The sequence below is a fragment of the Perognathus longimembris genome, chromosome 26, assembly GCF_023159225.1.
Source record: "Perognathus longimembris pacificus isolate PPM17 chromosome 26, ASM2315922v1, whole genome shotgun sequence".
Lineage (NCBI taxonomy): Eukaryota > Metazoa > Chordata > Mammalia > Rodentia > Heteromyidae > Perognathus > Perognathus longimembris.
This window is the reverse complement of record NC_063186.1, coordinates 4,764,629-4,792,309: the sequence shown is the minus strand read 5'-3', so window position 1 is coordinate 4,792,309 and position 27,681 is coordinate 4,764,629. Positions and strand designations below refer to the sequence as shown.

The following is a 27,681-nucleotide window of genomic DNA, read 5'->3' as shown; positions in this document are numbered from 1 at the left end:
ACATAAGAGAAGAGTCAGCATTACAGTCCGGGAAGTTGACTGTGTTCCACAATGTGGACTGAAGATTAATGGGTGGTAGAGAGGAGAAGGCAGAGAGTGACATTAGGCGTGAGGATGATGGGAGAGATTGTAGGAACTTAGAGGTGGTGCGGGCAAGGAGCAGCTCTCCAAAATGAGGGATCTAGCTGGTGCGTCCTGCTGGAACAGATTCCTACAGGGAACATCAGAAAGAAGAGAGTGATGACAACTGGTGACTCTGGAGGCTGAGCTCCGAGGGTCTGAGTGTGGGTAAACAAATCCAAGAGACTCGTCTGCAATTCATCAGCAAGAAGCCAGAAGTGGAGAGAGAGAGAGAGAGAGAGAGAGAGAGAGAGAGACATAGAGAGGAGAGACAGACAGACACAGACATAGAAACATAGACTGCTCTGGCCTCAAAGCAAGCGTGGGGCCCTGAGTTTCAGCCCCAGATTATGAAGGACAAATAAAGACACCTTGTCCAAGTCACGCCTCCTCTTAGAAAACCAGAAAGCAGAGAAGTAAGGTACCACACCGAAATCACAAGCCCAGGGGTTAGAACCATTGGGTAGATGCGGCCCTGTGCCTTTCTTGGATATCATTTCTGGGACTCGGTTCCCTGGGGTGTACAGACTGGAACAGAGAACCCCCAAGATGTGTCTCTCTCTAAGTGTGGCCCCCTCCTTACAGACGTGACCCCTGGGTATCACGTTTCCTTTGCCCACACGGCTGCGATGGATCCTTAAGCATGTGTGTGCACAGTCCCCGCTTCCTCCCGCAGATGTGGGGGAGGGGCCTGCATCTGAGCTCCCCAACGTAGGTGGTTTCCATAACCTCACTAGGCTCAACACGATTGTGGATACAAAGGTCTGCTAATGGAAAGAGTGGTTGAGATAGATCAATCTTAATTAGATGTGTGGGTTCCAGATGCTCTAGTAATCATAATACTAATACTGTTAATAATAGCAACTGACGTGACTTAATTCCTCTGTTTATCAACCACGGCTACACAATTTGGATGTATTATCTCATTAATTTTTTTTCTTTTCCTTCAGAACTATCTTTTTTTTTTTTTTCAGATGAGACTTGTTCAAGAACAGTCAGCTGGGTTGCTGTCATCTTCTAGGAGGGGGAGGTTGGGGCTGGGTTTCAGGGGGACTGTGAATGCACCCCTGGGCTGCACAACGGTGTGTGTCTTTGAGTACCTGCTCACTTTATCTGAATGAAGCCTTCTTGCTTTTTTAGCAGATTTTCTCTTGAGTTGTGCAAAGATTGCAATGCGTCTGTGGGTGGGAGGAGGTCATCTTTGTCCCATCATACAACCCCGGGAGGGGTCTCCCAGGACGGTATTACTTCATTATTACTCACCATCCTCACCAGTTCCCCATGGTGTGTGTGTGTGTGTGTGTGTGTGTGTGTGTGTGTGTGTGTCTAAGAGTTCTATTGTGGCAATAGCAGTGCACAAGTTAGCAAGACCAGCCTTCCTGGTACCTTGTGGCAATGTGGAATTCATTTCTGAATTCTGAGCCTGGAAGGTTGACTTTATGAAGACTCCCAACAAAGGAATTTGCTTTGGGGGCTTACCAATCTTTGGCAGATTCCCCCCCCCCGCCCTTGATTACCCAAGAGTGTTTTAATGCCAACTTAATGCCTACAAATATCCTCTCCTGCTTCCTGCCACCCACTCTGCCTCTCCATTCTTTTCTTTTTCTTTTTTAAACTTGTGGCCAAAAATCAGATTAAGATTCAGGAAGATTCTATCCCAAGATAGCAACACTTGGGGCTTCACTGTGGCTCCAGAGGGACCTTCTTTAACCCATTGAAGCCACCATGACAACCATGTCCCCTGCGGCTCTGACCACACTTGGGCACTCCTGCAAGATTTTGGAGGGTCTGTCCCCAGAAATCAGACCCCCCTCTCCCAATGGCCCCTCCTGCTCCAAGTGGAAAATCACAGCTCAGCACTCCCTACCCTCCCCCCCCCCCCACACTTCCATCCTTTAACGGGACTGGATTTCCCCAGCCCTCTTCACAGAATATGTTCATCAGTAGTAACCGTGGCAACAGATCAGACAGGCTTCAAAAAAAAAAAAAAGCCTGTCTGTGTGTAATTAAGAAAAAGGAGGAAGCAGCTGTGAGAACAGGGAGCTCAGACAAGGAATCCACGGTGCCCAGTCCTGCCAGGCAGTCACCAGGGGCTTTTGTGGATGAGGAGAGAGCAGATTGTCTTCCTCCCGTTCTCTCTCCTCCCCTTTATTTATTTATTTTTTGTCTTCTTCCTGAGGATGTTGCTGGGCCCCAGGTTATGGACTGATTGATAGTCTCTGCAACGAGTAAACCTAGCTGTAATGACCACCGGGGCAGAAAGTAGCCCCAGCACCTTGCTCTAGGGAGGTTTAGACACAGGCCAGACGTGCCAGGGTCAGGCTCTTCATGCCGGCGGGCGAGAGGCTAGTCAGCCTGCCTGCGGGACTGTGCTCATCTCTTGAGAACACTAGAGCACAGGCACTCGGAGTCGGCATTGTGTTCTACCCCGGCCGAAGCCCTGTCTGGTCAGATCCGGAGCCCGCCTTCTGGGAATGAGGAATAGACCTCGGCAATGCCCGGAGGCATTCCAGGGCCAGGAAGGTTCTACCTCATATAGCACTTATTCTTACCTGAAATGACTTCATTTCTCCCTGTGTTTCTGTTGTGGAGAAACAGACTCCATGGTACTGGAAGATGGCCAGTCCTGTTGTTATTGTTGTTTTCTGCCTTTCAAGGGCCTGGAAGAGTGCAAGGAAGATTTTTTTAAGGAGTATGTGCAAAAAAATACAAATTTAAAAAAGGTAGAAGGAAGAATACAGAGAAGGAAGGAAGAGAGAAGGAAGGAAAGAAGGCAGGAAGAAGACAAAACACTAGCCTTGAGCCAAAGAAATTTAGGGACAGTGCTTAGGCCCTGAGTTCAAGCCCCAAGACTGGCGTGCACACATACACACACACACACACACACAGTGAGCTGAGAGTTGACGGCTGGGAGCTTGAGAGAGGAATGTCACTGGTCTATGGAGGACAGAGGTGTTCAAGGCAGGCCTTGGCCAACTAAGAGTGATGACGAATTGCCCCGTCTGAAGTGAGGCCGGACTGACCCCGTCAAAGCCCATTCCCCATACTTCTCAGCCATGGGCAGAATTTTTAAATGCTGTTTGCAAGACTTCAGTAAATTAAAAAAAAAAAAGCCTTCATGAATTCTTCCCTGTCACCCACGTGTATGAGCACTGTGCTTTTAGCTCGGACCTAATGGGCTTTATATAGTACAGTACTGATTTTCTTTCATGTTTTAATAGAAGCCAATTTAATATTTTCTTGCTGCTCCAGCTGCTTGCCAGGGCCTGATTCAACGCCGAATCTTTCCCCGGTGCCCCTTCCCGCCCCCCCCCACCCCCCCGACCTTGTTGTTATTCCCTGCTTCTGTGTGTTGGCATTTGATTCCTGTCTCCAGCATGAACCACTTTACACATGTCTCCGTTCAGCTGGCGATGGTCACATGTGTGAATGCTGAATGCATTACTACCTGGAGCTGCTGCTCCGGCAAGCCTGCCATTGGAGATTGAGGGAGGGAAAAGAGGAGGAGGAGGAGGAAGAGGAGGAGGCAGCTTCTGCTTCTAGACAAAACTCATTTCCATTCATTCGTTAGGCATTGAGGAGATGCAAGGCTTGCGTTTGGGACCCTGAGGCACCCATCCTGTTCTTAGAGATTGCTCCTCTAACTTCATCCGAAAATACCCGGCCCTGCCAGTATGCGCTGTGACGTCTTCTCTCCTACTAAGTCACTAGCTTTCCAGAGTGACGAAGCCATTTCCAGTTCTATGGGGCCACCAAGGATCGCTGTGTCCCTGTGTCCCAGTGAGCCTGGCTGGTGTGCAGGAAGGGGGCAGAGACTCTGGAGAGCCTCGCCGCGACCCGTCTGGCTTTCCACACTGGCTTCATTTCTTACACACCACGCCGTCGGTAGCCAGCTTCCTCTGTAAGCTGTTGTATCCCTCATGGCGATTACCCTGCCTGCCTAGTGGGATTCTTTTTTTTTTTTTTTTGGCCAGTCCTGGGCTTGGACTCAGGGCCTGAGCACTGTCCCTGGCTTCTTCTTGCTCAAGGCTAGCACTCTGCCACTTGAGCCACAGTGACACTTCTGGCCGTTTTCTGTATATGTGGTGCTGGGGAATCGAACCCAGGGCTTCATGTATACGAGGCAAGCACTCTTGCCACTAGGCCATATCCCCAGTCCCCCTAGTGGGATTCTTGGTTGTGTGTGTGTGTGTGTCTTGTGCTGGCACTGTGGCTTGAATCCAGTGCCTCATCCTCCTACTTGGCTTTCAACTCAAGGCTAGCGCTCTACCACTCGAGCTTTACTGCTAGCTTTTTTTGCTGGCGGGATTGGAGATCAGATTCTCGTGGACTTTTCTGCCCCCAGCTGAGCCACGATCCTCCGATCTCAGCCTGCTGAGTAGCTAGGATGACGGCTCCGGTGCCTGGCTCCGGAGCCGAGCATGGCAGTGTGGTTCAAGAAGGGGAAGGGACATGATGAAAGCGATCGGGTCCCCGGCAGCAGGCCAGAGAGGCCGGGGAGTTGGCCAGCTTCATGCGCCTCCTCTTTGTCTCCCTTCAGGCGTCCCCTCGGGTCCCCGAAACGTCATCTCCATCGTCAACGAGACGTCCATCATCTTGGAGTGGAACCCCCCGAGGGAGACGGGCGGACGGGATGACGTGACCTACAACATCATCTGCAAGAAGTGCCGGGCGGACCGCCGCAGCTGCTCCCGGTGCGACGACAACGTGGAGTTTGTGCCCCAGCAGCTGGGCCTGACCCAGTGCCGCGTCTCCATCAGCAGCCTCTGGGCCCACACCCCCTACACCTTCGACATCCAGGCCGTCAACGGGGTCTCCGGCAAGAGCCCCTTCCCCCCGCAGCACGTGTCGGTCAACATCACCACCAACCAGGCCGGTAAGCCCGGACGCCGCTGCGTTCCTTGTGCTCTTGGGCGGCTGGGGCCTCTCGGGATGGACAGACAGCTGGAAAGACAGAGGGGAGGAGGGACAGCTGGAGGGGTGGACGGCCATCGTCAGACTTCGAGAGGAAGGACTTCAGAAGGGAAAGCTCAAAGTGCCCCGAAATCATACGCGAAAGGCCGCGCTGTCTCCGTGGGTTGTTTCGCTTGTGGTTTTTCTTTTTTTCTCAATGAAACCTCTGTTTCTCAAGAGTGAATCTTTCCCTCGTGGCTTGCACGTGCGTGCTACAGTGTTACAGAGACCTCACGTTAAGCTGGGAACATGGCCTAGTGGTAGAGCGCCTGCCTTGCGTCCATGGAGCCCTGGGTTCCATTCCTCAGCACCACCTATATAGAAAAAGCCAGAAATGGCGCTGCGGCTCAAGAAAGAAGCCAGGGACAGTGCTCAGGCCTTGAGTTCAAGCTCCAGGTGCACACACACACAAAAAAGAATCTCCCAGCGACCTCGCATTCAGGGCGGTGGAGCACGCCGCCCGCACGCGCGCTCTTCTCCTCCCCGTGTATCTCTTGCTCTTCTCATCTCTTCTCCTGCCCGCTGTCCACCGCCTCGCAACCGGTGCGTTCTGAGCATCGGGTGCCGAGACCCCCTCCCCACCCCCCCACCCCCACCCCGCCCCGGGCGTGCGTACGCGCGCTGTGGAGGCAGAGGCCCGTCCCGTCTGCACGCAGTGGAGGTCAGGGGCCGCGGACTCTGATCTTACCTGGAATTATAGGTTTTTTTTCCAATCAGCAAACCCTAGATGGACGGCTTGTTAGTTGAATAGCAGGAGCTAAATCTCTCTCTCTCTTCCTCTCTCTCTCTCTCTCTCTCTCCCTCTCTCTGTTTTTATACCACGGTGCCTCTCCTCTCTTCTTGACCTCCCCCCTTCTCCCCTCCATCCTTTCCTCTCCCCCCTCGCCCCGTCCCTGGACTCGCTCAGCCTCCTTCAATACCAGGCATCTTTGATGACAGATGATTCTTGGGGGGGCGGGGAGGGGGGGGTTCAGCTGTCAGAACTGAGAAGGAAAAAAAAAAAAAAGGTGTGATGGGAAAGCATAGCTGTCCAGATGGCTGTGTTGTGTGTGCATGTGTGTGTGTGTGTGCGTGCGTGTGCGCACACGCATGCGTGCGGTGTGTTTGTGTGTGCGTGGTCACGTGTTTACACGCACGCATGTATAGTGGGGGGAAAATAAGGGCAAGCGTGTAGAAACTTCCAGCTGGTGGCCACGGCCCCGGCACCATGGAGACAAAGGAATGGCCGTCGGTGCGTGACACGGAGTCGGTGCGTGACACGGAGCACACGGCCCGCCCCGGCCCTGCCCGCGGCGCTTCCCTCGGAGAGCCCAAGGCAGAAAACTGGCGGAAATATTTTAGTGTCCCAGCTTCTGGGAATAACAATCCTGCCAGGCTGTCATGTTATGCTGGGCTTAGCTGTCTTTTCTCTCTCCCCCACCCCCACCCTCTCTCTTTCTTTCTCTCTCTCCCTCCCCCTCTCCCTCTTCTCCCTCTCTCTCTTTCTCTCTCTCTCAGCATGTGTGAATAAACCTGCCACTTAGATCAGTTTGCTCTTTACTTTTTCCCCTCCCTTCCCATACCCTGCCACTCCTGAGCCTGCCCATCCGCCTGGCGTGTTCCCAGGCTGCCAGGGAGTGTAAGGACCAGCAAGGGGCCCCGTGTTACCACCGGTTCAAGACACCAGTTTCCATGCCTGCCTCAAACACACCTCGCATCCTCTGTTCTCCTTCTAACAGGCCTTGAAGCCCTCCTCTTGCAGCCTTGTAACAGAAGCCCGCGTTACCACCTTCCAGTTCCCCTTTGGGTAACTCAGAAAGCTTAGCATCAACCAGAAGGAGGATTGCAATTTCTTGTGGGTGGTGCGGTCAAAAAGGTCATGCATTGTGAATTGTCTAAGGCCTTCCTGGACAGCCCCTAAACTCAGCGACATCCCGTGAGGTCCACAGAGCCTCCTTCTCCTGGCCTCTCCTGTCCTCGTGTTTGGTCCATATGGTCGTGGATGGCTGGTAGACAATTTGACCCATAGCAGCCAGTCATGAAGTCAGCCTAGGAGAGTTTATGGAGTGCCTACTCTGTCCCTAAAACAGCTCTAACTCTGGAATGGTTGGATATTGTTGGGTGGGACCCCAGAGTGGGAGGGACCACGGGTGATTGTTAGAGCTGTCCCCCGGTATGTATTTGCCCTGAACGTTCACAAAGAATTCTGGAAGGTGTGCTCTCGTTTTGTCTTCGTAACTAGCCAACGATGTTTCCCAGATGAGGAAGCAGAGGCTTACAAAGATACCGGAGAATCTAAGGGGAAAGGAAGCCTAGGGCATCTAGGATTGGAGGATGTTTCTGCCCACCTTCAATGTGGGGAATCCCTCTGGGATCCCCATTTTATAGACCCTAAAAATAAATTTTTCCTGGGTGTAATGACCGAGGAAGAGAGTTTGGAGGTTCTTTAATTGTCATTCAGGTCACCGGGCTCTGCACTCAGAAGCAAGCATGATTGTGTGATATGTACAATGGAATTCTTGGCTGCATCCTCCCCTCTCACCATTTATCCGCCTCGTCTCCTTGGCTACACCCCCCCTTCTCATTCTCTGGTACTTCTTTTATTGGTTTCTACTTCTTCTTTCTAAAGAATTACACTATTTGAGCTCTTAGTAGGGTCTACTGGACTTCAGTTAATTCATTTGTATCCACTAGTATACCACTCAGTGTATTTACTTGTAGATTTATAGACAAATTCTATCTACCACACATGAGGGAAACCACACAGCCTTTGTTTCTCTGGGTCTGGCTTTACTAAATATAATTTTTCCCCAAGTCTTTCTATTTCCTTATGAATAATGCAGTATCATTCTTTCAGATGGAGGAGTAGAAATCGTGTGCGTGCGTGCGTGTGTGTGTGTGTGTGTGTGTGTGTGTGTGTGTGTGTATGCATACATATATCACATTTTCTTGATCCATTCATCCACTGTGGGGCACCTGGGCTGATTCCATATCTTGGCTGTGGTGAATAGTACTGCAGTGAACATGGTTGCACTGGTAGTTTTAGTGTGGCTTCGTTTGTGCTCTATTGGATAAATGCTCAGTTGTGGAATTGCTGGGTCGTAGGGTGGTTCTATCTTCGGTTTTTTGAGGAAACTCCTTACTGCTTTCCAAAGTGGTTGAACCAGTTTACGTTCCCACCCACAGTGCAATAGAATTCCCTTTGGGCCATAGCCTTGCCAGAGTTTGTTGTTAGTTTTCTTGAGAACAACCATTCCAGCTGGGGTGAGGTGGAATCTCTGTGTTGCTTTGGATTTACAGTCTCCATCTGCCATCATGACTCCAGCCTAGGCGTGACACTCAAAGGCCTTGTGTAATTTGGAAAATGTGCAGAGTCGATTGTTACCAAGGCTCCAGGCCATGGCAAATATATATATATATACACTCCCACCATTTCTGAGCACCAACAGTGTGCCCGCCACCTAGAAAATTCCTTGGTGAGGATAGGAAAGGACAGGTGAAGAAATCAGGATCCAGGGTACGTGTAGAATTTTCCCAGCCCCTTACTAACCAGAAAATATTGTTCCTGGGTTTCAAACTCAGGTTTGTGGTTATTTTATCCTCAAACTGATAAAAAAAAAAGGAAAAAACACCAAAAAACCCTCACATTACGGTGGAACATGTCATTTATAAGCTCTCTCTAAGCTATTGCCACATAGCTGGGCCATTATTAGTTGTCAAAAAAATGTCCATCATCTTCGGTCAGGGGTTGGTCATGAATTATGCAGGCTGGAATCTCCGTGAGGTCTCGGGGGCCTCCTCCTTGCGCTGAATACCAATGCCTGCCTTAGAAATGGACCGGCTGAGGTGGAACTCTCTCTCTCTCTGTTCCAGTGACCAAGTGATCTGCAGAGAAGAGGTTGTTATCGCCACTGATTCCCACAGTCAGTCGCTGGCACCTGGCCCCAGATTCAGAGCGATGGCTTCGTCATCGGGCTGTCAGAGAGAATTAAGTGAAGGACAAACTTCAGTTCTCTCTTCTGCCAGCTAGACTCAGAGCATCAGAGTTAGCAGGGCGGGAAGGGGGAGGGAGGGAGGGGGGTGCCCAAGAGGAGATCTTGGAAGAAAAAAAAAAAAAGATGAATCATACCAAAACATGCCTTGGAATTGTCCAAGCCAGAGAGAATGAACTCAGAGGCCCACGAGGCCAGATAGATAAATGGAAAGGAAGCAAGCAGGACCAGGCGTAAGGCAATACAGACGGGTAGGAATCGCAGGAAACTGACATCACAGACAGACATAGTCACTGCTCTGTTCCAGCGAGTGAAGTGTAGTCATACCCAGAACTGCCTGATTTCATAAGGTGGAAAAAAAAATCCAGATTTAAACGATTGACAACTGATTGGGGGAGAAAAATACATTTTTAAGCACTTGAGAGCCAAACAGGTTTAATTCTGGATCGGGGCCTGGGTTGGAGGGCTAAGCCGATTCTCCCAGGAACTTCCTCACTTATGGCGGGGAGATTAGATTCCTGGGGTTGGTTTCCCTCTCTGCTCTTTACAGGACCCGTGCAAAGTTCACTTAATTGCCATAATCCCTCATTTCTTGACTGTACAATGAGAACCATGACACCTACTTCTGTGACAAATAAGTGTCAAATAGGACAGTGGATGGGGAGGAGGGAAAATCTCTCGAGATTAGCATCGTTCCCGAGAATATGGCCAGAGTCGGGGAGCAATTTGCGGCACTTCGCCTCCCTGGGCTGATTTCCTTCCCACGCTTCTCAGCCTCTTTCTTCGGGACTGGCCTCCTCCGTATCTGATGAGCAACAGGGATCCGTTCGTCCATCCTGTGCCGAGAGGATTAGGTACCAAAAGACGGGGCGAGGGGCAAGTCTGCATTCCCGTGAGCTGACCACATAGCGTGTCCCTCCCCGTGTGGAAAAGCAACACCTCTCCACCCTTGTGCGGGAACTCCATCGGCGCCATTTATAGCCGACATTTCTATCATGCACAATTCATGTATGGCCTCCTGAGCCAACCGCGTGTGGAGTTCTATTCCTCGCGTATACACACAGATACAACCCATTACTTAATATCATCTTTTGAAAAAAAAAAAAAACAAAACTGTCCCGTTTCTGTGAATAGTCACAAGCCCTACTGATTGTCCATTTTAAAGGCCTGTTTGAAGTTCTTAGACAATTAAGGTCACTCTGATACACTCTTTCCCCTACGAAAGAATTACCTAGGCCATCGATTTCCTTGGAATTCATCGCCTAATTTGCATTATTCCTTGGTTAAATATAGTATTTGCATGCATAAAGAATAATCTTTGAATATGAAAAGGAATTTATGATATTGCAATATATTGAGCTCTTTGGAGGAAAGATATTATGTAAATCTCAAAATTAAATATTAAAACAATATTACACGCTGCCTGTAAGGGGAAAAAATGTAGAGTGTTAAGATTCCCATATGCTGGGAACCAGTTCATTTTTCAAGGTTGGTCTCGTTGGAAATTAGCGGGGAAAATTTGTTTCAGAGCAGAGAAGAGATTGAAGCAGAACTTTATAAAAAGACTGGGATGACTTTAAAGCAAACTTTTATTGAAGTGACTACAGAAAGATTAAAAGAAAAACTTAGGCAAATGAGATTTTTCACTGTTCTTAATTCAATTTCATAGCTCATTTCTTTGCTGTTTTCTCCGTGTTTGTTCTAGAAAGGTTATTTTTACCGTTTCCTAAAACCCTGGCGTCGAGGAGGTACGTCATAGCTTCAGAAAGGACCGGGCTCTGGGAGACCACTTTGTTATTATTGGTGGGGCTGAGGTGGTGGTCTTGCTTCAGACCAGTGTTGTAGATTCCGGTCTCTACAGCCTTGGGGTTTTCCATCAATGATAAGCTCACCTAAAACTAGATCCATGGGCGAAGAGCTACACAGCACAAAGCTCGGGGAACCTTAGCAAAACATTCACAACCAGGCGCTGGTGGCTCGCGCCCGTCATCCTAGCAACCCAGGAGGCTGAGATCTGAGGATGGTGTTTCGAAGCCAGCCCAGGCAGGAAAGTCTGTGAGACTCTTCTCAAAGGCTCAAGGGCAGTACCCAGGGCCCTCAGCTCAAGCCCCATGACCAACAAACAACAAAACAAAATTTAAAAAAATGTCAGATGTCTTTGGTCCCTAAGTCTTGGGCCCCAAGTATGAGTGCCAGAGTATGTTTCGTTAGAGCGTGGTGATCACTTTGTGTCCTGGTGATCCACAGGCAATGTCTTAGAAGTCCCTCCCACAGCAGCCAGATGACCAATGAGCTTTCTCCTCAGAGACTCCTAGAAAAACAACAACAACTAGATAATAATGCTTACTGTGGCACCCTGAGTCTTGTTACCCCCCCACATGGGAATGCAGAGAGATTCACCCACACTCCAAGGGGGCTGGCTGGTCTGTTTGAATTTAGGAAACATTCACTCACCCGACACAATCTTTATTACCACTTACCGAAGTGTCGGCTCAATGGGTATCTGCGTCTTACGGCTCCAGTTCAATCTCTTTGCCGACGGATACTGATCATCAGACAGGACGTGGAGAAATCTCCACTTCCGCCCAGCTCACATGCTAGTCTCCGGCGCCAACGGGGAATAGAAGACTGAGCTAGAGAAGGCTGCTGGCGATGAGATGGTGCGATTGGGCGTAGTGGGGTATCCGGTCAATGATAGATGCTCTCTCTTCCTTCTCTGGTCTCCCTTTCATCCGGGTCTTTCTCCGTGGGGCTAGGTTGGCGTTCAACCCTTATTACATCCCCTCCTGAGACTTGGCTGAGACTTGGGCTTTCCTGGGTGGCCTATCTCTCCCCTCCCCTCCCCGCCCCCACGAAACCCTGCCCCCACTCCGCCGTGCCCTAGCCTGCCCCCTGCTGGCAGCGGCTCGGCTGCTGGAGCCGGCTGCTTGAGGGGCCTCCGGGGTGGCGGTTCATTGTCTTGTCTGTCCACCTGCGTGCCAACCCCACGCCTGTCATTTTCACAGCAACCATCGGCGCTAAACAGGCAGGAGCACCGGGGGTTTCTGAATGCGGCAATTAACAAAACAGTAATCAAGCTAAGTGTTTAATTTCAGAAAATTAACATCTTCTCTGAGCGGATGGGAAAGATGGAGGGGGGAAAAAGGCACATCAGATGTTCTGGGTAAATAAAGGCAGTGCTGGACCACAAACACTTTCCTGTGCAAGGGGGGGTGGGGGCTTAGCCAAGGCCCCAGGCCTGGGGCTCAGTTTCCTTCTAAGAACGAACATCAGGACATGAGACATAGGGACTTTTAAAGGATGCCTTTTCTCTTCCTTTTTCTATTTCCCCATCTTGCTTTCTCTCTATTTCTCTTTCCTTCTTCTTTCTCTCCCTCTCCCCTTCCCCTTCCTCCCTCCCTCTCTCACTTCCTTCATCCCTCTCTTCTCCCTTCCTCTTTCCCTCCCTCCTTCCCTCCTCCCTCCTCCTCGTCCTCCCTCCCCGCTACTTTCCCTCCCTCCCTTCTTTCCTTCCCCTTTTTTTTTTCCTTCAGGGTCATCAAGGTAGAACAAATACCCATAAGCGATCAGGAGGACAAGAGCCGTGTCATGCACCCCGAAAGCTTCTCTGCCCCCCACCCCACCCCCCAAATACCAGTGTGGTGGTGGCGGTGTTCTTCTGCGCTAGTCCAAAGTGCGCTTGCACTAACGGTGACGTGAGGATTGCCTGGGTGGGCACGCCCTCTTTACCTGGCTCCCCTGGGAAGGACACACATCAGACATACTCCTCAAGTCGACCCCCACCCCTCCCGGCTCCCCTTCCATCAGGTCCCCCGCTCCCGATCGGCTGACTTAACAGTCCCAGCCGTCAGGCTGTTCCCCAGTCCAGAGGCGCTGCCCTGTGCAGGGAGACCGGAAGCCTGTAAGGAGGTGAGCGCCTAGGAGTCGGAAGTAGCTGAGGCCCCCCTCCATGTGAGCGGAGAACGCGGAGCAGCCAGGGACTTGAATTTGGGGGGGGGGGGCGAGTGCGCTTTAGAGGGAGGCAGAGAGGAGTGCGTGGTCAGGGGCCTCCTCCCCGCCCCCCACGCCCCTCCCCCCATCCCCACGCCCTACATCCTCAGTGAGTGTAGACCACGCCCACCTTGGAAAGGAGGCCAGGCTCTTTTGGGCTCCGCGTTAACCTGCTGGGAACTCGGGGCTCTCCCCCCCCCACAACACCACACACACACACACACACACAATGGCACCCCAATCCGTAAATTTTAAGAGTCGACAAAACGGAATGACCCCGATGTCCTTCCAGAGCTTCGCATCTCCGGCTTGTAGATGGGTAGGTAAGCAGTTTCCCACACGTGGGAGGACTCTGGAGTACTGATGACTGCCCTCCGCCCCCCCACCACCCCCCCCCATGCCATCCATCCTTAGGCCACCCCATTCCTGAGTCAGGAAAGCACGAGTGAGGTGGGGCTCCTCGGAGACCACATGTTGAGAACCCCCCGAGGTCAGGTGGACGGTGCCAATGGGGAATGCTTCCCGCAACTCAGCCAGGCATGCACACACACACACACACACACACACACACACACACGCACGCACACACACACGCACGCATACATCCCTAAGGCTTAGAACCAAACCTGTAATAGATGGGCCAGTATGGCCTCGTGTAATGCCCTTGGCTGCCAACTCCAACCCAAGGAGTCCTCTGTCCCTGGGGAGGGACAAAGAGGGACCTCAAGGCAAAGCCCAGAGCCAAAGCCAGCAAGAAGCCACAGTACCGGAGAACAATGAGAAAAAGAAAAGAATTAATTCTGCTTTTGTATTCATACCCAATCTCCAAACTAATTGCTTATTTGTTTAATCTACTTTGACCAGAAGTGTTACTGCACCAAAAATATTTAATGAGCCAGGCTTCCTAATGTAAAATTCACGCATATTTGCACAATGAAATGAATTTTTATCAACAGAGAAAGAACCTGTTCTGAGCTGGGCGGGCCTGTGGTTCACGCCTGTCATCCTAGCTTCTCAGGAGGCTGAGATCTGAGGATCACGGTTCAAAGCCAGCCCAGGCAGGAAAGTCCATGACATTCTTATCTCCAGTGAACCACCAGAAAACCAGAAGTGGAGCTGTGGCTCAAGTGGTTAGCGTTAGCTTTGAGCGAAAGAAGCTCAGGGTCAGCGCCCAGGCCCTGAGTTCAAGCCCCACAACTGCCAAAATGTTTTTTAAAAGAAGGGAGGGAGGAAGGAAGGAAGCTGTTCTCAAAGTAGAACCACTGCAGCAGAGTTCCTTTCCAGAATAGAAGTGTCAGAGCCCTGTGTGTACACGTGGTTCTTCACCATTGGTGCCAACAGGCCTGCCGCATTGAACTGAATTACACATTTTTTTACTTTCTTCTATGGATGTGTTCCATGCGAAGAAGAAAACAACACAAGAAGACTGGCCACTCCCAGAGCTTCACTCCCAAGCCGGCCAGTCATTCCGTGGCCTTCTAGATCCTTCTAGAAACTCACATAATCTAACCAGAGGCTCCAGTGGGTCTTCTGGAGACGTCTGGTCCTTATCTTCTATTCCTTTCCATCCAGCTGCCTCTTGCGTCCTGCTTTGCTTTTCGCATTCACCGTGGGGAGCTATGCCCGGGCACGTATTTGCACAGGTGAGCCGTGGCACACCCAGAAGGTGGGTTTAAGAGTGGTTGTTGTGTGCCCAGCCTGACAGGTGGGGGAAGGAGCAGCCGCCCCCCCCCCACGGGGCACCGAGTTCAGAACACGGGGACACGTCCTAACGTAGGGACTCGCGTTCCTGTTCCGTGATAGCCTTAGACAGAGCAACGCCTGTGATGGGAAACGCAGTTTCCCCGAGCCTGGGATCTATACCGCTCAGGCTGGTGCAGCGGCACCCACTTTGTAGGCCGAAGAGCCCCTCAATAGCCAGGGGTCGAGGAAAGCTACCCCCCGTCCTCCGCTGCCTACCACGGGGTATCACGGGAATAATAGAGGCCTGCCATGGGCTATTGTAAGAGAGTCTCTTTCTGGGAGTCTCCTGGGAAGTTTTAGGTATGAAGTCCCTTAAACTGCAGGGACCATCTGCGTTCCAAGACCTGAGCTAAGATAAACAGAAGTCGATCGCGACCTGTGTGATACAATGTCCTCAGCACAAGTCCCACTTGGGGTTCGCGGAACCCTAAAACCGTTTGTTTTTGTTGTATTTGCAGAGCCTCTCCCATCATTTTACTCCAACAGAAAGACTAACTTTGAGTGCACTTACCTTTTGCTCCGTGACTTTCTTTTTCGGGTTATTTACAGAAACTTCTGGCATCACCAATGAATTTTTTTTTTTAACAGGATAAGTCATAATATCATTTACTAGCTTCTCCAATGGCTTACGGTTAAAACTGTCTAAAGGATTATTTTGGCACCCCCCCACCCCCAAAATCAATTAAGAGATTATGAAGCAATCTCTAACTAAGCAAAGATAATGCTTTAGAATTTAGTAATTGTCCTTGAGAAGATTTTTTTTTAAAAAAAGAACATTAACTCATTTTCACCTTTTGGAATCTGAAGTGCTTAATTGTTGAGGAGGAGAATATCCCTTAGGGAATAAAGAAAGCAAAGAGAAAACTTGGAGAAAACTTGGACATGGCTAACTCTGTAACTAAATGAAAGGGTCTCCTCACATCCGGACTTTGGGGTTCCGATTCGGACTAACTTTTTATGGGGGGGCCATCATCTATGGGGCTTGACATAACTTTGCTTCTGACCTGTTTAAAGCCCCACTTGTAACTGGGGGGTAGACCGTCTTCGTAGATGGATACTCCTGGCTCCGACTCTATCTTGAACCCTGGTGGATTTCTTCTCGGGGCTCCTTTGCTTCCCCCCCACTCTTGTTTGGATCCTGCCTTCCTTCTCCTGTCTTTATTTCTCCAAGAAGTGCCGCGGGACAGTTTTGATTGTGTTTAGATTTACCGAGCACCTCCTTTTTAGAACTACCGGTCTTTATTACGCCTTCAGCACCTTCTTTCCAAATAGCTACTAAATGATTTTTTTTCTCTGTACCTTTCATTTTTTTTAAAGCATCTTACCTATATTTCTTTGCTAAATTTGAATAATCTTGAATAATTTTTTTTCCTGTTTTCATTGCTGTCAGTGAGTGGGGCGTGTAATTCGGTGAAAAGCTCTGTGTTCGCAGGCAGGGCCGGCCAGATCCAATGCTTAGGGAAGCCATTCCTTCATGGAGGGTGGTGGAGAAAAGACGATTGGCCAGGACGGACTGTTGGAGTCAGTGTTCAGGTGGTGGGCACAAGGGCCCTTCAAATGAATCTTCCTATGTCTCTGTCATCCAGCTTAGTTCTTGAGGGGAAGTTGGTGGGCTCGCCCATCTTCCCCCCACCCCCTCCCCCCCGCCAGTTCACTTTTCTTATTTTCTGTTTGGTCTGAAGGTTTGCTAGCACATAAAACCTCTTGCCCTTGAAGAGGAGAAGCCCATATTCATCACTGTAGGGGATCGTCGGTAGCGGGATGCTGAATGCGAGCTGCTCCTGACTTTCGGGGGGGGGGGGGGCAGGGGGAAGAAGCAATGCTTTCTGGCTTCCTCCCTGTTGCTAAATCCCATCTCAATTAAAATGTGCGACATAGGGAGCGACCTGCGTGGGGACGGCTGTTCCCGACCAGGCCCCGTGGCCCACTGTAAATCTGAGCGTCACAGACAGGAGTGACTATTATCCACCGGAAGTCTCTCCTGGATCCCCTTGTGGGCCAACTGGGTGCTGGGGAGGTCCCGGCTGATTCCGGTTGTTGATGATCTTTAGGGTCTGACCCTACTCAGCTCCAGGATCTTCGATGGGGAGGCTGTGACTCACTTTCCTCCGTCCCCATGATCACAGCAGGCCGGGCGTGGGATTTGACCAACTGGTGGACTTTCCAGTGTTGGCTTTATGCAGAAGAATGACAAGAAGAAGAATGAGATCGAGGAAAACCTTCAGCCTATGAAGACTGACCTGATGTCTAGGATATGTCCTCCAGACAAAGTAGTGGAATGCACGTGACATTTGCATACAGAAATAGAGCACATTTTGATCATATTTATCCCTCATTATCTTCTTCTGTACCCTGCTTGTCCTATATCTGGTAAAGAAGAAAGCCTCTTTCCCGATAACTTCTTTTCTACTCTCGTGGCTTTTCTTCCTTATGTTCCACGAGTGATCAATGTCACCTTTTCCCTCCTTCTCCCTCATTGCATGCTGATTTTTATATCCTGATTGTTTGCTGAGTTCATCGATAATCCAGCTGGATCTTTGTTGTCTTTTAAGTAAAGGATATCACTTTCAAACAGGAATGCTTTTACTTCTTCTTTTCCTATTCCCTCAACTCGGTTTCTTTCATGACCCACTGATCGTTCAAAAGTATATTACTCTTGGTTATATAATTTCTGTACTTTCTCTTGCTGTTGGTTTTCCATTTTTGTTCCAACGTATCACATTCGTGTTTTTGTTTCTGTTAAAGATTTGTCTTAGTCCTAAAAATGATATATTTTAGAGAAAGTTCCATGAGCTGTTGAGAAGAATGTCTCTTTTGGAGTTGACGGAATTGTCTCTGATAAGTTTATTATTATTTTTATGATGCAGTTTTTCTTTGAGGTTTCTTTATTAGGTTTTGGCCTAGATGACCTATTTATTGATGAGAACTGGGAATGAAAAGTTTACTCATTGTGCCTTTTTGTTGCCGTGGCAAAATAACCCATATGTAGATAGATAGAGATACGTAGTATATAAATTTATATATATTTGCTAGGTTGTTTGCTTTGTCACTATGGGTGATGCTTTTCTCCTCTTCTAAGCACGGTTCATCAGTTCTGAGTATAGCTACATCTATTTGCTTTTGGATTTCTCTGTGTGTGGGGGGTGGGGTGGGGATTGGTACTGCGGGCTTGAACTCAGAGCCGCATGCTCTAGCTTGGCTTCTTTGCTCAGGCCGTCCCTCTCTACTATTTGAGCTATGCCTACAGTTCCTCTGTTTGCTTGGTGATAGCTCCCCATTTGTTCTCCTTCAGTCAGTTTGAGTATTTCTTTACCAGTGTGGACGGTTTCTTGCAAGGAACAAAAAGTTGGCTCTTTTATTTTTTTTTCTCCAGCCAGGCAATCTGTCTTATCAGTGGAAAATTAAAAGCCTTTACCTTCAGGGTTATTACCGAAAGGTATGTTTCTGTTCCTATCGTGTTGTTTTTATGGTGTCTTGATTTGTCCCTCTTTCTCATTTGCTTTCCTGCACACTCTCATGGCTGTGTTTATCTTCCTCTTCGGTGTCTGAGAGTCCTTTAAGAATCATCAACAACGCCGGCTTGGTGGCCGTAAATTCCTTCAGTTTGTGCTTAACCTGGAAGGTCTTTATTTCTTCTTCGGATCCTCAGGATAACTTTGCTGGATGTAGTAATCTGGCTTTTTAGCTGTTTTCCTTCAGGGCCTGAGATAGAACATTCTACCCCCTCCTGGCCTTGGGAGTTTTCCTCTGCTGGGATTGCCTTTGTGAGTTGGTGCTTTTGTTTCGTGCGGCTTTCAGTGTTCGGTCTTCGCTCTGTGTGCATGCCATTTGACTATTACATGACACGAGAGGGTGTTTGCTGGTCAAGTCTATTATAAATGCCTGCTATATATACCTAAAGCATCCATGTCTGCCCCAAGAGATGGGAAATTTTTGACTATTGTTTCACCCAGTAGTTTGGCTAAGTACTTACTATCTACTTCAGTGCTGTTGTCTGTTCCAAACACACGTACACTTGGTCTTTTCAAGTTCACTTCCTTCCGTGGACTTAATTACCTAGGTGATCGTGTACCATCCGCATGCTTCACCATCCTTCCTGACTTAACAGCAGCATTGAGCATATCCAGCCCTTCTGGGAACATTTATCCAGCATTTGGTTGTTTGATTTGCTGTTGGTGGCGGTGGTTTTTATCAGTCGTGGGGTTTGGACGCAATACCAAGGAGCTTTCTCTGAGCTCTTTTGCTCAAGGCTAGCATTCTATCACTATGAGCCACAGCGCTATTTCTGATTTTCTGGTGGTTAATTGGGGATGAGAGTCTCATGGACTTTTCCTGCCCCGGCTGGACTCAAACCGTGATCCTCAGATTTCAGCCTCCTGAGTAGCTAGGATTACAAGTGTGAGCCACCAGTGCCATTGGATTCCAGGCAATAGCGTTCTCCCTGCTTTCATTCTATCTCATTGGTCTTTCTTTCTCAGCCTCTTTGCTCTTGTCTCTTCGTTTCCTATATCTCAGAGCCGATTCCGTTCTGCTTGTTCTCGATCCATTGCTCTGCTTCCTCTGTCTCTGAAACACTGATGGCTTCAGATTTGCATTTCCAATCTGGAGCTTCCGTAGGCCATTCTTTTCAGCAGGAAAGTCCGAGGACAGTCTAACTCGTACCTGTAGATCTCTGGCATGCCATTCTCAGAACGAGGAACCTCCCGCGTTCCCTTAGCTGGAATGACAGTGGAGAGAGGACAAGTTTGGGTCTGTGTGTGAACTCGAGCCTGGGTTTCAGAGCAGTGACTGCGGCCATTTGCCACACTTCCCGGGGCTAGGAGCTCCGAGCTGCGGGCTTTCCCGGCCAACACAGTGCCTGTGCACGCCGGGCCCCCCCAAAGTCCCGGAGGACACAGGCTGTGCGCAGTAGGTACTCACTGGGCCTACAAGTGACCGGCTCGCCACGGTCTGTGATTCCGGGGTCCCCAGGGGAATCTGTTAACCTGAATTGGGGGTGGCAAATGTCACTCAGCCGCCGTCCCCTGAGAATCCCTCTAAAGTGAGCCCGACCTTCGCCTCTGCAGAAGTGCCAGGACTAAACAGAACAGCCCCAACCGACCAGTCGCCTCATCCGTCACCTGCCTCTTCTCACAAAAAGACAGCCCTCCTTTGTCATTTCTAGACTGCTTTCATTGTCACACCATGCTGGTGGGGCTGGGGGGGAAGGGGTGGGGTGGGAGGAGTGGTGGTTGGGGTCGGGGGAAGTGTTGAATTTGGGAAATAAATATTATTTCCAAACAGAGATTTCCTAATCAACTCTGAAGATCGTGGGGGAATTTTTATTATCCTGTTTCCAAATGTTTGCTTGGTGGATGATTTCTTCATTTATGTCGGTGAGCTCCTTCGCGCCAGCGTTCTCTCATTGGCAACGCTTCCTGACGGTACCTCTGGCCTTGGCCTCGTGTTCCTGTCTCCTTGAAGGATACCTTGGCTTCTCCTTTTTTTTTTTTTTTTTTTTTTGGCCAGTCCTGGGGCTTGGACTCAGGGCCTGAGCACTGTCCCTGGCTTCTTCTTGCTCAAGGCTAGCACTCTGCCACTTGAGCCACAGCGCCACCTCTGGCCATTTTCTGTATATGTGGTGCTGGGGAATCGAACCTAGGGCCTCATGTATACGAGGCACTAGGCCATATCCCCAGCCCCTGGCTTCTCCTTTTTTGAAGCGCATTACAATCTCCCAACGCGGTAGCAGAAAGCAGGGTGTGCTAGAATGTTCCTTCCTATTGCACCATAATTCTGCAGTGGTCATTCTCACGCTGCTGCCAGGGTCGAGCCCCGCTCTGTCTCTTGCCAGAGCTCCACACGTGAACGCCCAACAGAGATGCCTCCAACCCCTTCCACCTGGAAACCTCCCATCCTCCTCCTCTTCTCTCCACCTGCTCCCCTCCTGTTTTGGTCACCTCTGCCTCCTCTCTGCCATGAGAACACCACATCCTCTGTCCGTGGTTGTTGTCCCCCCCCCCCCCCCCCCCCCCGGCTAAGCTATCACTTTCCTCTCCTCCATTTCCCAAACTCCGTTCCATCTGCAAAACCCACCGGCCCTTCTGCACCTCCGGCGCGAGAGCACAGAGCGGTCCGAGTTCCAGTCAGATGGCAGGAAGCCAGCCCTTCCCTGGCGACGGGGCACGCCCGCTCAGCGGCCACGTCTTCCTCTCTCTCCACAGCCCCCTCCACCGTTCCCATCATGCACCAGGTCAGTGCCACCGTGCGGAGCATCACCTTGTCCTGGCCGCAGCCCGAGCAACCCAACGGCATCATCCTGGACTACGAGATCCGCTACTACGAGAAGGTGAGCCAGCCCTGCCCGCGCCCCGGAGGAGGGCCAGGGCGCTGCCGGGAGGAGGGTCACGGGCGGCGGAGGGGGCCGGGACGGGCTGGAGGGAGCTAAGAGGCCGTCTAGACCAAGTTTTGGGTCACGTGCCCTCCCGTGTTAGTTTTACTTCTAAATGGTTTTGCCTCGATCACTGCGCATTACTAATATATCTGCGGATGTCACGGCGCCTGTGGCGGGAAATTTAAAAGAGGATGGGGTAAGAAAAGAGGAATCGAGAAGGAAATGAATGTATTACTGCTTTAGCAGCAGCTGTTGGGGGCAGGGGGGTGGTCACGGCCGAGGAACTGGCATTGATGCCCGGCACAACAGCCTGTCCACCAGGAAACCGGGGGGGGTGGGTCCCCTCCACCTCCGCGAGCTGCAGAATGTGCAGCAATCTTAGGAAAATGCAGTGCTTTCTGTACTATCCAAACACACACACACACACACCACACACACACACACACACCACACACTATTTATTTATTTAATAGGTTTATTTACGTATTGGGTACCTGCTATTGGTGCTATGTTAATGATCCAACAGAGGATTATTTCTGTCCTTAGAAGACTATATTTTGCCTGTCCTGGGTTTGAACTCAGGCCTGGGCTCTTGTCCCTGAGCCTCTCTGTGCTCAAAGTGAGTGCTCTGCTACCTGAGCTATGGTACCACGTCTGGCTTTTTCTGAGTAGTTTATTTGAAATAAGAGCCTCACAGACTTTCCTGTGCATGGATGGCTTCAAACCGTGATCCTCAGATCTCAGCCTCCTGAGTAGCTAGGATGACAGGCGTGAGCCACCAGCGCCCAGCAGGAGAATGGGTCTTCAACATAGGGAGACCATGACCATAGTAAATAAGGAGATAGTACAGGACATTAGAACACGAACACTAGAAAGGGGGGGGGGGCAGGCCATGGTAAATAAGGCTTGATTTCAGGGGAGGAATAGATTATAGATCACGAGTTAGCCTCAGTCCCAGCCTAGCAAAGTTAGCAAGGCCCTGTCTCATGGAATGACCTAAGTGGTAGGGTGCCCATCCAGCACTGTGGTTCGGCTCCCAGTGTTGCCCTCCCCCCATAAAAAAAACAAAAACAACAACACACCTTTTCTTCTCATAGTTCACCACGGTAAATATTACTGCTATCGCTACAGCTAAATAAACAGACGCTTCTGGAAATCAAACTAGAAAACCAGCTTGCCCACATTCGCACAGCTGGGGTATGAACGGAGGGCCTTTGGCTCTGCAGCAGGTGGCAGAGTGGGGAGGAGGCGGAGGGGATCGGGGAGCCCCCCGCCCCTCCTCCGCCTGCCGCCCCACAGAGTCACTTCCGTGGGCAGAGCGGGACGAAGTCACGAGCCCAACACTAGGCCCCAGGATAGGAGCCACGGGGCCTGGTACCAATGGGTCTTGGCTCACCGCTGCCCGACCCAGCCTGAACCCCGCTGCCTTCTTCCCTACCGGGAACTCCACGCCGCCGAGGGACCTGAGTCGGCTCGGCTCCCTGGGCTGCGAAAGGAGGACGCGAGCCCCCTCCTCAGCCAGCTCCTCGCTGCTCGTGAACTTGCGCCGATGATGGACGCCACACACGCACGCCACTCCGTGCCCGAGACCCGTCGCCCATTCCCGACCGGGCTCCGGGGGGCAGCGCACTTCCCTTGGAGATGGCGACGATACTCGGCCAACGCCCCGGTTCCCATTCAGCGCGGCACTGGACCTTTCTCCTCCTCGTACAAAGTGCTCCCCCGTGGAACTCATTATGTTTCCTTGACCACGTTCACCGCCACGCCTAGAGAAAGACCCGAGCACGTGAGGTGTTTCCAAAGAACCACGATGAGAATTTGTCATGCTATTCAGCATCTATTCTATATAAACGTATATGTATGTATATCTGAGTATATATAGATACATATATATATAGATGCATATATAATATAGACATATTAGCTTGGATCCTAAAAGAGAGGAAAAAAAGAAATATACTGAACCAGATATAACCAGTTCTAGAGGATGGGATGAGTCCCAGAAAGGTTAAATGACTTGACGGTGACCACGACAAGTCACCCCTAGGGAGTTGGCAGAACCCGAATGATGGACATTTTTATTCTATTTCCGTGATGGGAGAACTTCTGGGCTCGATACAGGAGTGGCCACCGTTGCCACAGATACCAAAGATCTCTACATTAGTTTGGTCCTTAAGATAAGCCGATGGCTTATCTTAATGACAGGCTTATGCCTGTCATTCAGCTACTCAGGAGGCTGAGATCTGAGGACCACGGTTCCAAGGTTCAAAGCCAGCCCGGGCTGGAAAGTCCGTGTGGCTCTCACCTTTACTTAACCACCAGAAAAACCGAAGTGGCGCTGTGGCTCTTCGGTGGTAGAGCGCTAGCCTTGAGCAAAAGAGCTCAGGGGCAGTGCTTGGGCCCTGAGTTCAAGTCCCATGACTGACAAAAAAAAAAAAGATTAGACATTACGTGTTAATACTGAATGCAGATACGGGCACCTGCCCCTCCCTAGAAAAACATGGCTGTACGTGGAGATTAAACCCAGCCCGCTCTGGCAATGTCCGTACAGGGCCGTGTCCAACGGCACGCTCTCCTGGTCCCCGCTCGCTTGCTCGCTCACGAATAGAGAGCTCAGCCATCCCCCCATCCATCACCCGCTCTTGTTTACTGTCTGGCCGCACTCCCCACTCCCCGTGTCAGCGCTCGTGGGCAAACCCTGGGGCGGGGGTGGGGGGGGTGGCATCTGCATCTGCTCCCGGCTGTCATCGTGATGAAGCGTCTGCATCTCACAATCACGGTCTAGGCTACGATGGGTTGGCTTAGATCGGGGGGTGTCGGGGGGGAAGCACCCCTTTTAAGTGTCAAGCTCTTTTCTTTTTTGCCCCACATAGAAACCCACTTGGACCCCGGCCCTGTCTTCCCCCTTGCGCTGATGGGTTTCAGTAGCTGGAATCAAGTGTGCTATTGGCTCACTCACTGTGGGGGGGGGGCTGGAGATGGAGTGGGGGGGGGCGTAAGGGAGAGGGAACCGCGGCCGCCCCCACCGGCAACGCCCTGGCGACTCCATGTAGATAATGAACCGGTCGTAGGCAGCCCGGCCGTCACCCCCGGAATTGATGAATGAGTTTGCGGGGAGCCGGGGCCGATGCTCATTTTAATCACTCAACTGCCTGGCGAATGGAGACACTGTGCCGTGCTGATGGGCTGGGGTTGGGTTCTCTCCATCCAAATGCAAATATAGCAGAGCACTTGTTTGTTTTTTTTAAAGTAAAAGCTACTGAGCCACTTGGTTGCCTCGAAGCAGTGCCTGGTCCTCTATAATGCTAGTCAAATCCAGAACATTCCCCGCAGCTGCCTGCGTTCTGCGGCCTTGGAATGGTGTTCTCATTGGCAAGGTTATGGTGGCGAGGTGGTTCTCATGGTTTTCAGATCGTGGGTCTCTGGGGTATCGAACTAGTCATGAACAAAATCGTTGAGGATAGCCTTTCTCTCGACAACCCGAGCAGGGCTGGGCTGGGGCTCCGGGGTGGGGGGGGCTTACTGTTCTGGTAGACCAGATGATGGGGGGGGGGTAATCTTTTCCCAGGAACTCTCTGGAAGGGCCAATGAATAGTGACAGCGGTCTTTTCCTCATTGTTGACTGTCTGTCGGTGGGAGGTAGCCTTGAACCCTCTAACGACGTTTATGAATTGTTCCTTGCCCCTGCCCACACTTGGGAGAGGTCCATTCTGCAGCCCCCCCCGACGGGAGTGGAAAACGGGGGAGCTTGGCTGCTCCCGGGGTCCCCCCTCCCCGGCTTCCGAGTTCATCCGCCCTGCAGCCCAGGGATGGCTTCCCCGGGGCCGGGCAGGAGCTAGCCGGTGACCGCCCTCCTCCCACCCTCCCTCCCTCCCTCCCTCCCTCCCTCAGGAGCACAACGAGTTCAACTCCTCCATGGCCAGGAGCCAGACCAACACGGCGCGCATCGACGGGCTGCGGCCCGGCATGGTGTACGTGGTGCAGGTGCGCGCCCGCACCGTGGCCGGCTACGGCAAGTTCAGCGGCAAGATGTGCTTCCAGACCCTGACCGACGGTGAGCCGGGGCTGGGGGGGGGGGGGCGGGCGGTGGGGTGCGGGGGGGGCGGGCGTCTACAAAGAGAATGAGCCAGGCCGGCCCGGTGTCTCCATGCAGGACACGGGGTGCGTCCTTCCATCTCCATCGGGCTCCTTTTCCTAGCCATTCTCTACGGTTCATGCGTCCCTTTCTCTAGCACATATCTGCATGCATTCATTCATTCATTCATTCATTCGTTCATTCGTTCATTCTACAGGCGCCATTTGCAGAGCGATTTCAAGTGTGAGTCTTCTTTCCTGATTTCCTCCCAAATCAGAAGTCTGTTGTTTCCTTGTTAGTTAATTTATATGGGTGTGGGGGGGGGGCGCTGGTGGGGGGGGGAGGGATTCGAAAGGAACAACAAAAAAAAGCTGTTTTCACAGCTTGTTCTATTTTAGGCCACTGCTGTTAGACTGGGTACCTGATAGGACTTTTATACCGACTCGCACTTTTCTTTTCTATACTAATTAGAAAACATTTAAAAATCCACGGCGCGCAATCCTAAGAGTAGCCCGTGCTGCTGTTGTATGTTGATCCTGGAGAAAGCGGGGGTGTGTGTGGGGGGGGTGGCCCCTCCTTTCCCAGTGACCCCCCCCCCACCCTCCCGGGGTGCCTCACTGCTAACCCCGTCTTAACCTCTAGAGGATCGGCGTTGGCGTGCGCACACCCCCCCCCGCCCTGTTTTGAGTTTATTTTGGGGAGGGGTTCCCCCTGGAGGAGGGAGGGTGAGAAGCTGGTAGGAAGGGGAGCCGGTTCACGGAGATGAATCGCGGCTGCTGGGATGAGAACCGCCGAGCCATCTGCTGTCCCCGTGAGGACCCGGTCGCCTCGCTCGCCACCGTCCAGATTTATAGGCGCTCTGGCACCGGGGGGTCATTGAGGATGAAAAGCCCCCAAACTCTCCAAACGCTCTGCGCGCCGCGGCTCTCTTGGCAGTTCTATTAGACAAATCAAGAAGTAACAAATTTCTCCCAAGAAGGCTATTCCTTTTATTTATTTATTTTTGCATCTGGCAGTTAGTTCCATTTGTAAGGAAATGGAAGGACTTGGAAAAAGTTATACTAAGTGAAGTGAGCCAGCCCCAAAGAAACATGGACTCTATGGCCTCCCTTATTGGGAATAATTAGTACAGGTTTAGGCAAGTCATAGCAGAGCATCACAAGGCCCAGTAGCTATACCCTTAGGAACACCTAAGATGATGCTAAGTGAAATGACTCCATGTTATGGAAACTTGTATCACCTTCCTGTGGTGTATCCTTCCTGTGGTTGTACCTACACTATCTCTGTAATCTTATCTGAGTATATTGGAAACTGTGTTTACTGGTATTGGAAGTAGGAAATTCAAAGGGAATACCAAATTTGAGAGACACGGGGTAAAAAAAGAGAAACAACTACAAAAGCAATACTTGCAAAACTGTTTGGTGTAAGTGAACTGAACACCTCCGGGGGGGGGGGGGGGAGGGAAAGGGGGGGAGGGAGGGGGGCATGAGGGACAAGGTAACAAACAGTACAAGAAATGTATCCAATGCCTAACGTATGAAACTGTAACCTCTCTGTACATCAGTTTGATAATAAAAATTTGACAAAAAAAAAAAAGAATCTGTAGCTCAGTAAAAAGTATTGGCCATTTTGTCAACATAACTAACAAGCATTATATAATGAATATGTGTAAAAAATTACATCAAAATAATAGAAAATATATATTGTCTTAAAGTAGATGAAAATGCTTCCTAAAACCAATCATGCACAAATATTCTCCCAGTATGTATAGATGACCACAATGATTGCTAGTATTTAGACATTAACACCAACACCACCAAAGCCTTTCATATGGGACAAAATATATAGCACATCATTAAGACTTAGAAAATATGGAGCTATCTAAGCTGGAATAATGCAGTTAAAGTTACACATGGAAAAGCTGAGTCCTGGTGGCTCATAACTGTATTCCTAGCTACTCAGGTGGCTGGAATCTGAGGACTGTGGCAGGATCTGAGGACCAGGCAAGAAAATCTGAGACTCATCTCGGGTTAACCACCAATAAACTGGAAGTGCAGCTGTAGTTCAAAGTAGTAGAGTGTTAGCCTTGAGTAAAAAAGCTCAGGGACAGAGCCCAGGCCCAGGTTCAAGCCCCAAGCCTGACAAGAAATAAAAATAATTATATATGGAAGGAAGGAAGTAGCCTTATGTTCATATTAAAGAAGAAGACACTACAAACTTTATATATGTAACATTTAACTTGTTAAGAAAAGAGAAGAAATAAGATTTAAAAGAGAACAAAATTCTAAGTATCATTTATGAATTGAGAAATATATATTTATACTATAAATATATATTTAACTATATTATAAATATATATTTAATAGGTGAGATCACAAAATCCAAAACACAATTCATTTTTGGTGGTATTAAGGTTTGAACTCAGGTTCTTCATCTTCCTCTTTACAGAGAGTTGT

At 50.3% G+C, this 27,681-nt stretch overlaps 1 protein-coding gene across 1 annotated transcript in view; it reads left to right on the top strand.

Moving 5' to 3' along the window:
* Ephb1 (EPH receptor B1) overlaps window positions 1-27,681 on the top strand; it is a 193,043-nt gene that overhangs the window by 126,186 nt on the left and 39,176 nt on the right. Inside the window, exons 5-7 of the mRNA XM_048334449.1 lie at window positions 4,661-4,996; window positions 20,981-21,105; window positions 25,042-25,204. Coding sequence (XP_048190406.1) covers window positions 4,661-4,996; window positions 20,981-21,105; window positions 25,042-25,204 — 624 coding nt within the window. The remainder of the gene's footprint in view (window positions 1-4,660; window positions 4,997-20,980; window positions 21,106-25,041; window positions 25,205-27,681) is intronic.